This window comes from Humulus lupulus, chromosome 4, assembly GCF_963169125.1.
Source record: "Humulus lupulus chromosome 4, drHumLupu1.1, whole genome shotgun sequence".
NCBI classification, from domain to species: Eukaryota; Viridiplantae; Streptophyta; class Magnoliopsida; order Rosales; family Cannabaceae; genus Humulus; species Humulus lupulus.
In genome coordinates, this window is record NC_084796.1 from 5,778,687 (window position 1) to 5,795,903 (window position 17,217).

At 34.8% G+C, this 17,217-nt stretch overlaps 2 protein-coding genes across 3 annotated transcripts; both read left to right on the top strand.

Annotated features, from left to right (window-relative positions):
- Nucleotides 1-1,056: 1,056 nt before the first annotated feature.
- On the top strand, nucleotides 1,057-2,747 carry LOC133829803 (uncharacterized). Its single transcript, XM_062259598.1, has 2 exons — nucleotides 1,057-1,613; nucleotides 1,697-2,747. The coding sequence occupies exons 1-2, from the start codon at nucleotides 1,117-1,119 to the stop codon at nucleotides 1,833-1,835; spliced, it is 636 nt and encodes a 211-aa protein (XP_062115582.1). The 5' UTR covers nucleotides 1,057-1,116; the 3' UTR covers nucleotides 1,836-2,747.
- Nucleotides 2,748-9,376: 6,629 nt separating this feature from the next.
- Nucleotides 9,377-12,898, top strand: LOC133828792 (putative disease resistance RPP13-like protein 1). Of its 2 annotated transcripts, none has more exons than XM_062258892.1 (3): nucleotides 9,377-11,923; nucleotides 12,185-12,256; nucleotides 12,544-12,898. In XM_062258892.1, the coding sequence occupies exon 1, from the start codon at nucleotides 9,410-9,412 to the stop codon at nucleotides 11,918-11,920; it is 2,511 nt and encodes an 836-aa protein (XP_062114876.1). In that variant the 5' UTR covers nucleotides 9,377-9,409; the 3' UTR covers nucleotides 11,921-11,923; nucleotides 12,185-12,256; nucleotides 12,544-12,898. The 2 variants fall into 2 exon arrangements, with proteins under 2 accessions (XP_062114876.1, XP_062114877.1); XM_062258893.1 differs by having other exon boundaries at nucleotides 12,687-12,898.
- The last annotated feature ends 4,319 nt before the right edge of the window (nucleotides 12,899-17,217 follow it).

Below are 17,217 nucleotides of genomic sequence, written 5' to 3' on the forward strand. Positions count from 1 at the left end.
TGGCCAGGTTGGAAAAGGTTGAAGGGCAACAAAGTGCCCTTATTAAAGGTCAGTCCGAGATCTTGGGTCAATTGCAGAAGCTTATGACAATGATGGAAGATCTTAGTAGGCCAGTTCCAGATCCACACCCTCAGTCCACTGAAGAAGGCCCTCAGTCTCCTGTAGATGAAGACATTCTCCCTAACGATTACAGACCTGATGATGTAGATGATCATATTTTTCGCACACCAGAGGATATGCAAATTACTGTAATCGGAGATACTGAAGATTCTGAAGTACAATTCTTAAACATAGCTCCACCAGCACCGGAGAAGAGGAGAGAAAGAAAGAGGCCTAGGTGGTTCGATGAGTACACTGCAATGAGGAAAAGGAATAAGAAATCGAAGACAGCAGTGAATGTGGATCCATTGAGGGTTGTTGATGGTAAATTACTTATGACCTTTCACAAGTGGTTGCTTGGCACCATTGGGAATAAATATCCGAGGGAATGCTTCTCAGGGACACACGATGCTGCTTGGTTCCTGAAACTGCATACTCCGAGGACATGGCTTTCTGACTCTGTAAGTTTTCTATAACTTCATAATTAAATAATGTTGAAAATTTATTTAAATGTTTCTATATATAGTGGTACGATATGGGTACGATATGGTACGAATGTAGTACGATAATTATAAGTGTCAAATTATAAACTGTTTATATGTCAATGGTACGATGGTGGTACGACATTAGCACGATAGTGGTACGATATAATTTGTTAAGTAGTTACTATTACCATCATAATTTTAGAATTTGTAGTGGGACAATTTAGGTACGATGGTAGTACGATAATGTACGATGATGGTACGACAGTGGGACGCTAGTGGGTACGATAGTGTATAATACTAGTTTTTGCCATAAAGGTACGATGATGGTACGACATTAACACGATATTGGTACGATAGAAGGTTTTATTGTTACTATATTCATGTACGATTGGGGTACGATAATGGTACGATTGGGGTACGATAGTTACTATATTCATGTCTGATAGTTTTTTGTTTGTTTATTTTGGTACGATATTGTGGTTACTGACTTAATTTTCCTTTAATGTAGCATTTAGATGCAGCATTCCATCTCATGAGGAGGCGTCTAGAATTTTATCCTAACGTGTACCCTCAGAAATGTGTTGTTATGCCTACAATTTTTCCCGAATCATTGAAGGGTCGGTGGGACGCTTTTCCAGGTTCTGACTACTCTAGATTTAGTTGGGATGACAGTATATTGGACCTGGTTAGGGGTGATGCAGTCCAGTTCTTACCGAGTTGGCAGAACAAGGAGTTCATTTATTTTGCCCTCTTCTTGAAAGACCAAATGCATTGGGTAGCTGTAGAGGCAGACCTGAATGGGTGGATGCTCAACATCTTTGACTCCAGTATTGGATCAATTTCCGAAAACGATTTGATCAGCTTGATGGTTGACTGGTGTACCATTTTCCCGTCGGTCTTGCGACAGTCCGGTTTATTTGAGAACCATGACGTTATACTCGCGCCTCAGTTGACAGCATCAGAGAGTCAGGTCAGACCCTTCGATTGGAAACTCATTCCACGTGAATTCGTACCGCAAACAAAATCCAGGTGAACTTTATTAAATATCACATATTAATTATTATTTCTTAATTACAAAACTTTATTAAATTATTGTTTATTTTCTAATGCAGTGGCGATTGCGGATGTTACGTAATTGGGCATATTGAACATAAGCTTCTACAACTACCATTTGATAATGTAACTGACAATAATATGAAACTTTTTAGGCAAAGGTGGTGTGTAGACTTATTCTACCAAAACTTATGTTGAACGGTCTTAATTTTTTTGAATTGTATAATTTTTTTGATTGCTCTTTTTGTAATTACTACATTTTAATGTGCTTAATCTTTGCATCGTACTATCATCGATCACTATCGTACTCTATCGTACCCTCACTTGCCTCACAAATTTCACGAACAGTCCTGAAACCATACCATCGTACCATTATCGGACCAATATCGTACATTATCGTACCCTAATGTCGTACATTAACTATCGTACTACATCGAGCAACGTCGTACCATATTGTAAGATACATTTAAATAATCCTACAACAAACAATATCGTGCATTGTCGTACCGGCATCGTGCACTATCGAACCAACACTGGATTATTACATATTTAAGAGTTTCATAATGGAGAAAAAAACAGAAAAAAACCTGCAAAATCCAGCACATAACAAATATTACTAGTTCAAGCAGAAATAAAACATAATAGGTCAACTAGAATACAAACAAAACAAGTTAACCTCGGTACTTGCAAGACGCTTTGTTGTGCCCTTTACCACCACACTTGCTACAACATCGTTGTATCACAACCTTGTCTCCATTAGAAGGATATCGATTTTTCCTAATTCGTCCGACCTTTTGCTTCTTCGGTCGGCCTACAGGTTTCTTCTCAATCGGTACTCCAACTTGGATGTCCTTAATGTCTTCAGGAAATTCCCAATCATCCTCATCACCAACTGGCATAATTGTCCCCTCATATGTGCTCTTCCAACTCTCTCTTGTGTAATATTGAGAGCACAATGCGTACATGCTAATATTTCGTTCTTGAGCAGCAGCACATGCATGTGGACAAGGAATCTTCATGATTTGGAATAGGCCGCAACTGCATTGTCGTGCCTCCAAATCAACTATACCACCGCTCTGAACTGTTCCTCCGGGGTGGACATTAAATGTATAAGGTCCAGCTCTGTCGACGCTTAAGAACCGAGATTTCTCAAATTGACATGACAAGTCCCCCTCCATAACTGGTGATAGAGTCGTGCTACACTTTTCAGCGTTTTCCTTTCGAGTAGCAAACCATGTTTGAATAGTAAACCTGATGAATTCAACAAAAGCAGTGATCGGGAAGGCTCTTGCGTCCTTAGTTTTGCTGTTGAAACTTTCAGCCCAATTACTTGTCATTACATTGTAACGGTCCCCTGGAAAGTACGCACGAACCCATTTTTCAAATCCAATGCCCTCAAGATATAGTGCAACTCGAACATCCATTGCTTTTATCTTTTCAAATTCTCTTTCAAAATCTGTCTTCTTATACGAGTATGCACAACTGTAAATATGATCCATGAAGCAATCAGTCTTGAACTTGCTAGCCACGTTCATAATAATGTGGTGGTAGCATGCGCCATGGGGTGCATCAGGGAAGACAAGTTCCAAAGCATGAACAATGCTTTGATGCCTATCCGATACGAATGCTAAGTTCTCAACATCACCAATCGCTTGTTTCAACTTCCTCATGAAATAGGTCCAAGAGTCGTGGTTCTCACTGTCAACCATTGCGAAAGCAATCGGAAATATGTGGCTGTCTGAATCCAATGCCACGGCACACAACATTTGGCCACCATACCTAGTTTTCAAGAAGGACCCATCAATACATATAACAGGTCGACAAAACTTGAATCCCCGCCTACAAGCACCCAGAGAAAAAAAGCAATACTTGAAGCGACCCTCGTCTACCTTGAAATCAGTAATGGAATCGGGATTGTTCAACCGCAGCATGTGCAAGTACCCAGGTAACTTCGAATATGAAGCTTCAGGCGTACCCCTAACTATGTGGAGTGCTTTCTCTCTGCATCTCCAAGCCTTCTCATAACTCATTTCGATCCCGAAAGAATTCTTCATATCTTCTCTTATTTTGGAGGCTAAATAATCTGAACCGTTAACTGAGAATTTATCCTTGATCAGTTCGGCAACTACCAAAGGTGATGCTTGACGGTTATCTTTTTTTCGAACATCGAGGGAACATGTGTGTACATTTTCAAATGCTGTCACCTCGAATATGTTAGAAAGCTGCTTCTTCTTCCCTCTTAACCTCCACCCACAATCAGGATCCTTGCATGTAATATACCAAACATCAGTACCAGACTTCTTAACTATAAAGTCGAATCCCTTCTTCATTGCAAACAAGCCAGCAACCTTTTTTAAATGTTCCTTGTCTCTGAAAAACTTTCCTAAATGAATCTCCCCGCCCGATGTGCCACCCATAGATATATAGTGACTATTATCCTCAATGTCTTCTCTTGTAAACATCTGAGCTTTGAATTTACTATAATATGTCGAAGAAGAGAGTGAATCACTAAATTCTCTAGCATCATTTGTTCCGTCTGGACGACTACTACTAGTACCAGGTGTTTGGCGATCTTCTCTACGGGGTCTACTTCTACATGTTGTTTGCCTCGGTATTTGGTACGACAGTGGACTCAGGCTCAAAGCTTGAGAACGGACCTCTGTTTCTTGGTCGTCATTGCCCTCAAAATCATTTTCAGGGTCAGGACAATCAGGAAAATCATCATGAAATGGCATCTGTGCTACATGGTCAACTGTTGGTATGAAAGGGTTTGATTCAGGTATAGCAGTGGCTACCAGCACCTCCGGATTTGTTTCTGGAACATAAGTCCCAACCTCACTACGAGTATCCTTAACAGTACTTGGTGGAGGATTACGATCAACAATGATATTCTTCTCCACCAAAGTCACAAAAAGGGGAACAAATTCATCTGGCTTCTTCAAAAGCATTGACAAATATAAGCTTACACCCTTGTCATTCCTTATAAGTTCAGGCCGATACATTAACCCTTTCATGTACTTATAATTCACTTCTAATTTCAGGTCATACTGCACTTTGTCAACCTCCAGCTCTGAGTACAGAAGTTCAACAAGTTGTGAGTAAGTTATGTCCTTCTCCAACTCGAACGTTAAATTTTCAGCTCCATTAAAAACCCAATCTCTACCTTCACGCTCCCAAACACCATTATACATTAAGTACGCGAACAAAGTTGACCCTATCATGTACAAAGAAAAAAAATCAATAAATGGCAACAAAATGTCGAAATTTAGTTCAAATGTTTGGGAATCGTACCAGTATCGGGCTATATCGGGCGGTATCGGGCAAAGTTTTATTTATGTTTTTTGATCACTTAAAACACTAATATCGGGCAAGTATCGGGTAACATCGAGTACTATCGTACTATTAGGTCAGCAGTAACTTAATAATAACTATCGGGCATATATCGGACTACTATCGATCCATTATCGTACTTAAAAGGATGTGTAGATTTAAAATAATAATCGGGGCAACCATCGGGTAGCCATCGTACCCTTATAACCATCGGGTAACCAAACTATCGGGCAACCATCGGGTTGCCATCGGACCTTCATCCCTAACCTTGAAACTCAACAACTATCGTGCCTGTATCGGGTCTCTATCGGACACTATCGGGCATTTAGAAAAAAACTCAGGGAACCCAAGAAAACGCAGATTTTCACATAACACGATTTTCACCCAAAAAAACAGCAAAAAATACCAACAAACTATAGATCCAACATATAAACAGCATTATGAATCATAAAAGCAACCAACAACAACAAGAATCAAAGAAAATCACTTACCCATTTAATATCTTCACTATGAGCAAAAATAACACAAAGCTTGGTGTTTCTCCTCAAACAATCCACAATGTCCGAATGTGTATCTTTCTTGCAAGATTTTAGTATAAAAATCTTGTGTGTAAAACGTATGGTGAAGAGAGAGTGAGAGAGAATGTATGGTGAAGAGAGGTAGAGAGGAAGAGGGAGAATAGAGAGGAAAGGTGTTATGAGAGGGGTATTTTTGGTATTAAATGAAAGATGAGCATTGATATCATATGGTGGTTAACTTTGGTTCAAATTTTAATTATCAAGCTAATGTAAGTATGATTAATCAAATTTCCCAATATAAATAGCCCAGCCTGGTGTAAGTTGTATTGAATTTTAAGGAGAGATTCTCTCACACCATCTCTCTTACTCTTTGTAATTCTCTTCACTCTACCAAATCTTCCACATTCATCTTTCTTATGTTTCAAATTTTACAATGACACGTAGGGTCAATCCGTTTGTTTCTTCTGAGTAATGTAATGGTGTTGTCAGAAAATTATTAGGCTCCACAAATTTCTAATACAAAAATATTTAAACCAATGAATCAAAACATTGAGAAACTTGCAATAAATATTTAGCTATTGTTTCTCTACTGTAGAGACCACATATTTCTTAATTTTCATTGTGACTGATGAGTTCGTACTTAATTCAAAATCTGGTTCTTTGTTTTGGCTCGTCAGATTATACCCAGACAATATGAGCATGTTCCATCCAACATTCGAGAAGGTAATTAACTATATTTAGTCCCTTTATATATTGTTGAATAAAAGAAAGCGTTATCGCCTTGTTTGTGATTTTAATATGAACATCACTCACTAGTAGTGTCTGTCATCACATGTAGCCATTATTCTTTTTGAAACTCGTATAATTTCCGTATTTGATAATACTCTTCCTGAGGTTTTATTCTTTGAAACCATCAAGGCACACATTGCATACGTATAACCTTTTAATAAAAGTTCATGATTTTTCTTGTCATTGTAATTCAGCATAGTGGCCACAACAATCAAAGACTTGAACAACCATCACAATTCGCTTCAGGGATTCATGATGCTGGCACACCATAGTTTGAAGCCAATTATAGCTAACTCCCCTGATCATCACTGACACTGAGCCTTAAATTTTAATGGAAGGGGAGAATATGATAGTTCCACGCTATCCCATAAAAAGCAATTAGTTTACAACTTTATGGGGGAGATTTATCCACTTGCACTTGATCTCTTGTTCAGGTACACAAATCAATAATGTATATGATTCCTGATTTGGAAGCTTCCTTATTGCAAATGATTGTTACTTTCAGTTAGTTTGTTATGATGGTTAAAAAGAGAATTCTGGGAATGTAGCTGAAGGATTTTACGGATTTCTCAGTGATGTTAATTTCATAGGAGCTGTGTGATTTTTTTCTTCCCATAAGAGTGTAATCTTGACATCATGTAGCGGCAGATGAATTATCATATTATTAAGAGCATTGCTGTATGGTACCAATGGTGTCTAACACCAGTTAATTTAGTTTTGATTGGTATAATTTACTAGTGCATTCTCCATATGGCTCATTTAATGTAGGAATTTACTCACTGGGGTACTCTGTTTTTTTGCAAAGTATCATTTTGTATTTTTTTCTTCAATAATGCTCATATGATACCAGTATTTTAAAATCATACATATTTGATACCATTGACTCAGTTTTAATAAATATAATTGTCAATATGAAACTGTCATAAGTAAGTAAATTTGAATTTAGAACTCATATAATTGAAAGCGGTTTGATTAAATTTGTAAAATTTTATTAATTAAATTTGAGTTTAGGGTACTAAATATGTATGATTTTAAAATACACTGTACCAAATATGTACGATTTCAAAATACAAGATATCAAATGAGTATTATTGTAAACACAAGTACTAAAATGATATTTTACAAAAACACAGATACTAAACACATAGTACCAAATAGTTACCTACTCTTTAATAAAAAGAAATTCTGTGAGTTATTTTTTGTTTTTTTTACTATACTACAATGATCAAACATATCTTAACAATATGCACTTCCACTTTTTTTTTTCCTCTCTAAATTCACCAGCAAAGAATAAAACCAGCTTCGGTAACCACCATTGCCGCAGCCATAAGCTCCAAAAATCAATCGGATATCCACCCACAAACTAATCCAAATAATATCTCATTAACAACTTCATATCAACCCCATAAACCTAAACCTTTTCCCTCAATCATTTTCTACTCTCTCATTTAAGTCTTTTTCCTTTTCCTATTTTGAAAGCTTCGTCACCTTTTCTTTTCTTAGATAGCCTTTTTAATTACTATGTTATGTCATTTTTTTTCTTATTAATTTATTTCTTCTCACTTTCTCTTTCATCACTTTTGATCTCATTATTCTCTCTCATCATTTATTATTTTATTATTTTATCTCTCATCACTAACCTCATTTTCTCTCTCCTCATTTTTTTATCTAGCCATTTTCTCTCTTATTTTTTTTTTCTTATATCAATTTTTTTCTTCTCAATTTTTCTTCCTCAAAATTTCTCTACTTATTTTCTACATCTTTATTTTCATTATTTTTTCTTTCACATTACTTTATCTCATTATGTATTACAAACTTTTTAAAAAAAATTATCTTTATAAATATATTTATTTAAGATTTTTAAAAAAAAATAAACCTAAACAATTATTTAAAAAAAAACATTAACCAAACACTTATTATTTTTTAAAAACTACAAAAACTATTTTATGTTCTCATTTTTTAAAATACAATTTTGAAACACAAAAAATAGAAAATAATACTAAAATGTCACTTTAATTTGATTGATTTATATAGATATTTTTTAGAGCCTATTTGGAAACATCTATGTAAATATTAAAATAGTAATTGTTTATCTGAGTAATTATACTATATTTTAAAATATAAAATATTTTTAGATATAAAATGGTAATTATTTATAAATTTCTATGGTTATATTCGACAAAATAGTTAATAATTATATTTAAAATTGATATTAATTGTAATTTAACGATTTCTCGTATGGTTACTAGAGTTGTAGAGTGTTACAATCAATTTCAATTAGAAGGAGGGATTTCATACTACGAACCAGGGTCGGGATGAGACGAAAATATTACACGTGTCAAGACGAGTGAAAACAAATAATATTTAAAAATAACAACCACGTAGGGAAATCATTTTTAAAAAAAGCGGAAAAATGAACAGTACCCTGCAGTTCTCCTTCTATGTTGACTTTCTTCGTCGTCATTCCCTTCACCATACTTGCTTCGTCTCCAAAACCAACTTCAAATTCCATCAACTATGGCTGCTGCTGATTCGGTTAGTGATGCTTTGCCCTCTGGTTCGATTCCGCGTTTGCTGCAGCGATTGGGCTCCGAGGACATACTCCAACTATTCCATGGAAAGAAACCCATTCTCAAGCTGCTTGACAAGTTGAACACAAGCCTGTCATCAGCTCATAAGCTGCTCAATGATGCTGAAGGGAAGAAACTCATGAACGAGGAGGTCAGACTGTGGCTTTTCAAGGTTCAAGATCTGATCTTTGAAGCCGATGACTTGGTGGATAGGATTGACTATCAAGCTCTGCGATCCAAACTTGAAGATGATCAATCCAGCAACGCCGCAAGCCAGGTATTTCACCAACTGAAATCCATGTCCTGTTTCTTGCCCACATTTGATAAAACCGTACTGCGTGATGCCTCCAAGATCCTCCTTGAACTAGATGATCTTCTTGTTGGAACAGAAGTTCTTGGCCTGAGAGAAGGTGTTCGAAGCAAACCTCGGCAAAGGCCACCTGCTCCTTTAGTAGAACGGTCTGATGTTTATGAGTGGGGTGATTATCAAAAAAACATTATCGATCTGTTGCTAAACGACGATGTTGACGATGGTAGTAGGGTTTCTGTCATCCCGATTGTCGGGATGGGTGGTATGGGCAAAACCACTCTTGCTCAACTTGCTTATAATGATGATAAAGTGAAAGAACATTTTGAGCTGAAAGTATGGATTTGTGTATCAGTCCCGTTTGATATTTTGAGAATAATGAAAGCGATTATTGAGGGCGTCACTTCTAAGAAATATGATTACGAAAACTTAGACGTTCTTCGATATAGATTGAATGAAGCATTGGAGGGGAAGAAATTTTTGTTTGTTCTTGATGATGTTTGGAACGAGAATGATGCTATGTGGGCAGCTTTGAAAAGTTGTTTTGAATCTGGATCAAGTGGTAGTAAAATTATTGTGACTACACGAAGCCAAGTTGTTGCCTCAGTTATGGCCACTGGGAAGATTTATTACCTAAATGAGTTGTCGGATGAAGATTCTTGGCAATTATTTGCAAAATATGTTTTTGGAGAGAACGTTGATCCCAATGACTACCAAGTCCTCCAAGTAATTGGTAGGGAAATAGTGAAAAAGTGCCGAGGCTTTCCATTAGCAATAAAATTTGTTGGTAGATTATTGCACGCAGAACGGGATCCCAAAAAATGGGAAGAGATACTTAATAGTGCCATATGGGAGGAATCATATGAACGAGGGGGATATGTTCTTCCAGCTTTATGGTTGAGCTATTGTCACTTACCGGCACATCTCAATCAATGTTTTGTGTATTGCTCCATATTTCCCAAGGATTATGAATTTGATAGAGAAAAATTGATTTTGCTGTGGATGGCAGAAGGTTTTCTACAAGTTGATGAACAGAGCAAAAAGATGGAGGAAGTTGGAGAGGAATACTTTCAGGATCTTATGTTAAGGTCATTTTTTCAACATTCAAGTAATGGAAAATCGTTCTTTAACATGCATGACCTGGTACATGATTTAGCTATGCGTGCATCAGATAATTGTTGTTTTAATTTGGCTCCCGATAATAATTTCATTGGCCTTTCAGAAAAGACCCGCCATTTGTCATATATGAAGGGAGATTATATTGCCCACAAATTTACAGGCTTGTCTAGAGTCAAGAGCTTGCGTACTTTTTTAGCATTGCCATTACAACAATGCTATACGAGGAACGTAGTCCCATATGATGTGCTGCTTACAGTAGGAAGTTGTTTAAGAGTATTTTCTTTAAGCGAATCTTCTATTAAGATGCTGCCTGATTCAATTGGTATGCTAAAACATTTAAGGTACCTGGACTTGTCTTTCACTGTAATTGAAGAGTTGCCAGATACAGTTTGCAATTTGTATAATTTGCAGACACTATTGTTGGAAGGTTGCACTAGACTTACTACATTGCCAAAGAGGATAGGGGAATTAATTAACTTGAGACATCTCTGCCCTCCCCCCTTCTTGATTGAGAGGCCACAAATTGGTAAAATGTCAAGTGATATTTGTGTGGATAAGAAGACTAAGTTTAGCATGAAGCAGCTACAAAGGTTGAAAATTCTACCAGAGACTCTTCGCATTTCTGGACTAGAAAATGTTGCAGATGTTAAAGATGCTTTGGAGGCCGAGTTAAAGAATAAGAAGTCGGTTAATAAGTTGATATTGAGATGGGGTATTAATCATGCAGCCGATTATAGTAAATCGCAAAAAGAAAGAGAAGTGCTTGGCCAACTTGAACCTCATGCAAATTTGAAGGAACTTGAAATCCATAACTACAAAGGTACCACTTTCCCAGATTGGTTTGGATCCCATTTGTTATCTAATATGGTGACTGTGAGTCTATATAAATGTAAGCATTGTTTCATCTTGCCGCCTTTGGGGCAGCTACCCTCCCTCAAACACCTTATGATTTCGGATTTTGCAAGCGTGTTGAGGATAGGGTCAGAGTTCTATTCTATTTCTGGCACAATACCATTTAGATGTTTGGAGAGTTTGCATTTGGAATTGATGCCAGAGCTCCGAGAGTGGTTGTTTATTGAAGGCGAAGTTGAAGGTGGAGTTTTTCCTCTTCTCAAGGAACTTGAATTGAAAGACTGTCCGAGACTCAAAGTTTCATTGCCTAATTACCTTCCATCATTGAGAAAGCTTGTCATCGATGAATGTGACCAACTACTACCTTTACTTCCAAGGGCCCAACAGATGGATGCTGCATTTCCATCTCTTGACACTATAAGAATATCTGAATGTCAAGGACAGGAGATATTTCTAGAAGGGGGTTTGCCTTCGAGTTTAAAGGAAATTGTCATTTGCAGTTGCGAAAACCTTGAGGCCTTAGACTCAAAAGCCATTCAACACCTCACCTCCCTTGAGAAGCTGGAAATTTTGTTCTGCGTCAACCTTGTTTTCTTGCCAAAACCACCTCGTTCTCTTCTTTCTCTATCAATCAACTGTTGTCCTTTACTAACACCACGACTACAGAGGGAGACTGGGGAGGATTGGCACATAGTTGCTGATATCCCGAAACTAGATATCCGATCACATCCTTACTTGAGCGAAGACCAGGCGGAAGATGATTGTTCAGTTCATTTTCTGCAAAATTCTCCACGCTAGCTGGTACTACTTTTTCCGCTCCACCCTGTTTATAGTTTTGTGAATGTATAATATGAATTAAAAAAGTTTTTAATTATTGTTATTGACTTTTGCAATTAATATGCTATTCTTGCATACTTCCAACTGATTTTAGTACTGAGATATCCTTGTCCAAGAGATGTGATGTGCAACTTAGTTTGCTCCAATTTTAGTATCTAATTACTGGAAATAGACTACATTTCTTGTTGCAGCTAATTTGAAATGCGTCTCCGTTCTTTGTTTCAGGCATTATATCCCCAACATAATGGAATCTTTTCAAATTTTACAATTATGGATATCTTTTCTCTGTTCATTCAGGTAATAATATTGCTATATCTTAAAGTACTAATGATGCAACATATTCCAGTTACGTATTGTATTCTTATGCGGAAACTTAAAAAATTTCTGAATGTGTAGCACATATATACAGGCATCTCATATAATTGTGAAAAGAAGGGAGACAAAACTACGTTTAGTGGATAGTATAAGTTAATTTTTATGTTAATTTCTTTATTTTACATCTCTTAAAATGAAGTACTATGCTTTTTCTAGATTTGACATAGGCTGTGTTTTTAATCCACTTGCTATGCTCTTTTATTTTGCAGTACCAACGTCTGCTGTTAATAGGTACAGTTTTATGGGTTTTGAAAGAATATGACGATATAATTACATATATTTTTACATTGATTGTAATCTACTGGGGTTATAACTATTTGCTGTTAACAACTCTGTCATATACCATCTGCAGTGGCTTCTATTGGACTAGGATTCAACTCGCTCTTGTGATTGTCTCCATACATGGGTCCTAATTCTGAGCGTTGCGCTATGTATTTTCATGGAGTTCAACTTTGCTTCTGGTGTCATCTCTCTTTAACCATTTTGGATTTATTTATTTGTTTAAGTGTAATTTCAGTTGACATTTTAGTCGATAATCTCGCTTAATAATTGGTAGCCCACCTTTGTTGCTCAACTGTGTTTTGGTTTATGGATTGAGAGATTTTGTTCGAAATATTATTTTTGGCAAATATTTTGTTTTAATAATTCAATTGAGGTCAAATTCTATGATAGTGTATATTATTCTGTTTGTGAGCAACTTAAGTCTCAATATTTACACTAGTGATTGTCCTGAACTCAATTCACTTTCCACTGGTTGTTGGTTTGTCAAACTAAATGGACGACTTGTCTCTTTCTTGGGATAGCTGTACTGTACCACCACCAGATAAATACCACCAAAACAAGCTTAGAACTAAAAAAGATATACCTTTTCCTGAAGAGACGTCAAGAATGGTAAAAGTTTAACTACCATCCATTTATTTATAGTTGTTCCATTTTCTTGTGTTTTTATTTTTATTTTACTTGACGGGTTGTTTTTTGGTACGAACATATTTGTAGTGTTAATATTGATTAGGGAGAGCTATTTTATGCTCAGGCTTTCCAAAAGCAACAAATCTCATGCTAAATGATGTTTATTTGATTATTAGTCAATCATTCATTTACAATTATTAAACATATATATATATAAAGCATATCGTTTTGTACATTGTGGGATTCATTTCTGCTTTTTTTTTTTTTTTGTCCCCTGGATTTGCACCCTTGAAAAGAAAAAGTGGCTGTTATTTATTTATTTATAGTTAGTTTATAAAATTTCACCTCATTTGTGGCACCTCTTTCACATTCTCAGTGTCTTTGTTTAATATATTTAGATTCGGTTGATAATTTATAATATTTTTAAAATATCATATTTAAATTTTGTCAAAAAAAATATATTTAAATAATATTACATAGTAATTATAAAAAGGGTTTATACTTTTTTGAAAATTGTTAAAATAGAACCTTAAACCCGATTTTGATTAATGTTTTCTCAATTAAAATCACAAATAATTTACAAACTAACATTTTAGAACAAAAATAAAATCATTCTGCTTAAAAACTGTGTTGTTATATTCAATTTTTTTTTTCATCAAAATTGAATTTAGGGTTCTATTTTAACAATTTTATAAAACATAGGGTCCAAAAAGTAATTTGTCAAAACACAGAGTCCAAAGATATAATGAAGCAAAACACAAGATCCAAAAAAATATAAACCCTTATAAAAATTTCAAAAAATATTGTTGCTGACACTCCTGTACGAACAAGAGTTTGTTGCAAAGTGACTCTCATGCAAATATTAGTTTGTGAAATAAAATAAAAAGTCATTTAATAAAATGAAATAAAATAATTATTACACTAAAAATTTTGTAAGTTATAGTAATTTGACGCATTTTTGTCTTTATTAATTATGATATCCTTAGTTCAATATAATTTTTTCACATATTTATTTTATTTATGTTTTTTTTTCCATACCTTATAGTATATCATTTTATAAGATTAATTTATATATTTTTCACATACACGATTATATCATCTAATATCATTAGTTCAATATTTCTATCATATTTATTTTTCTAAATTTAATTATTTAGTGTATATATCTCTTCTATATAAAAAAGTATATGTAGATATCATAAATTTTTTATTTTAACAATTTATTTTGTTAAGTTTAACGGAATATTCTAAATATTTAATGGAATATATTTTTTTTATAAACGAACGAAATATACTTTTAAACTAACTAAATACAGATATTTATTAATTATATTAATATAAATTCAAATATTAAAAAATATTATTATTATATTAATATTTAATATTAACTAAAATATTAATGTTGACCACGATTTTGGCCAACGACGAGTAGACGTCCAAACTACAATAAACCTTCAAGAGAAAAGCGACACTGATAATTTTTATAGTATTCCAGCCCCAATGTGTTGGTAATAGCCTAATCCACTTATAGTTGTGATTTATGGATCTATACTCAAGATCAGATGAACTTGTGTCAACTGATTTTCTTAAGTGTAAAGGAAAAGAATACAATATTCTCTTAGAATACAAATACTCTCTCAAGAAAATCAGAATTCGAATCCCTTCAATGATGTCATGAGCCCTTTATTTATAGGCTCAGGATCGCACAAATCGAAATCCCTCATAATCGGGATATTTTAGTTGCTCTCACAATATTTAATTAATAATAAAATTTAAAATACAACAATATGCGATTTATTTGGGATAATCTGAGAGACTCCCGCTGTGGGTACGACTAATTCTAGCTGAAGTCGTTACTGAAATTTCGCTGCATAATGATGATCTGTCTAGTCGGCCAACTTCACTCCTTGAAGAGAGATTGGTCAGCCAAAGCACTTGACTGGTTGGCCAAAACAGATGATTGGTCGGCCAAGCACTTCACTGGTCAGCCAAAACAGATGACTGGTCGGCCAAGCACTTCACTGGTCAGTAAAAAATATTTACCGGTTCGACAGAAATTCTACCAGGTCGGACAGATCACTTCCAAATCAGATAAATAATTTTCATGTCAGTAATATCACCATATTAATCTAAAACCTTTGACTCAGCCATTTCTTGCCACTTGTCACTTTTATTGTCACGTCATCGTTTTCAAATTTTGGGGATAACATTTGCCCCCCAAGTTTATTATATGATATACTCACATAATAAACTTTTTTCTCCAACTGTTAACGGCATAAAAAGAGAAAGCTGACGTTACACATTCTCTCGCCTTTGCAAACAAACCACGACATCTTACCAGACCACGATCATTGTAGTTAATTTCTCCCAATCATGGGGAAAAGAATAGCCAAGATAATTTCAAGAGTCTAGGGTAAGTGAAAATTTCCACTCTCTTCCCTTTAAATAGACCCATAGGTGCTCACAATTCATAAGCAAAAAGAAAACAAAAGGCTCACAAATTTCCCACTTGTCTCTTGGCCGAAACCTGTTGGGGTTTTATGCCCTAATTAAAACCCAAATTCTTTGTAATCTCATTTTATTATCAATAAAAGAATAGAAATCATTTTTTGACTTGGTCAATCACTTTGCTCACATGTTTTATTTTCGTGATTATTTGTTTAATATAAACTTCTATTAAATCCCGAGCATATAGCTAATCTTATTTATAGTGACGTAATCACAGTGGAATATAAATATGATTATATGTTCAAAATAAGTTAGTCCTAAGATTAGTCAGTGCACCGGATTTACATTGACTTGCCAATCTACGATATGATCTACTTACACATTACAGTGTTATGTTCTTTCCAGAACATTAGCAAAGTAGATAAGATCGGATGTATTTGTTACATCGGACAGGACCGATATTGACAGTTGATAAGATAAGTAAACATGCCGTTATTATCTATTCTAGTCATATCGTATAGTTGGCCATAGGTCAATTCAATCTCAATTCTGAGTGGTTAGTATTCTAACTGATTGTATTATTTGAGTTCTTTGACTTGTTCGTTACCAGCTTACCCTACGGACTAGCCCATACTTACATCTTGGGAACTCGGTAGTATAATTGAGTGGGAGTGTTAATCATAGATATGAACATCTATAGCTTCTGATGAAGAAGTGAAACGATGGTTTCCTTTTAGTTTGGTTCAAGGTAATAAATGATAGAGATCTCATTTCAGTAATTAAATTAGTTTACTGAAATATCATTTACAAGGAACTAAGTGTTTTAAGGATAAAATACAATGAGGGGTAAAACGGTATTTTAGTCTTATCTCATTGTAGACCGTCTATAGAGGATTGAGTGACAATTATGGTTGTAATAATGGATAATTAATAGCGTATCTATATTTGTTATAGAGTGTTCTATGAATTCAAGAGTGCAATTCCAAGTCTATAATGGAGTCACGAGGAATTAATAAGTTAGTAAATTTATTTGTTAGATTTATGAAAACTTATTGGAGCTTGATTTCATAGGCCCATGGTCCCCATTGTACCTTGGATAAAATCATCTAGATAGTCTCAATTAATTGATTCAATCATCAATTAGAATTATCAAAGTTGACCAGGTCAATTTTGGATAGTTTCACAGAGCTGTGTAATTTTGAGAAGAAAAGAGAAATTATGGCAGATTTATTAATTAAGATAAATTGGTATCTAAATTAATAAATAAGTTTAAATCAAGGTTCAAATTATAAATAATTAATTTGATAAAGGATTTAAATAATTATTTAATTAATTAAATCAATAGAAAATAATACATGTCTTAATTTTAAGTCCAATGGGCTTATAATCAAATGGGAAATTTCACGGGCCTATAGCCCATGATAATTTCGACCTAGGGCTTCAAAATGGCTGTTATTTTATTGATTTTTTAATTAAATTAAATGGCCTAATTGAGTCTATAAAAGGAGTGCTTATAGAGAAGTCAA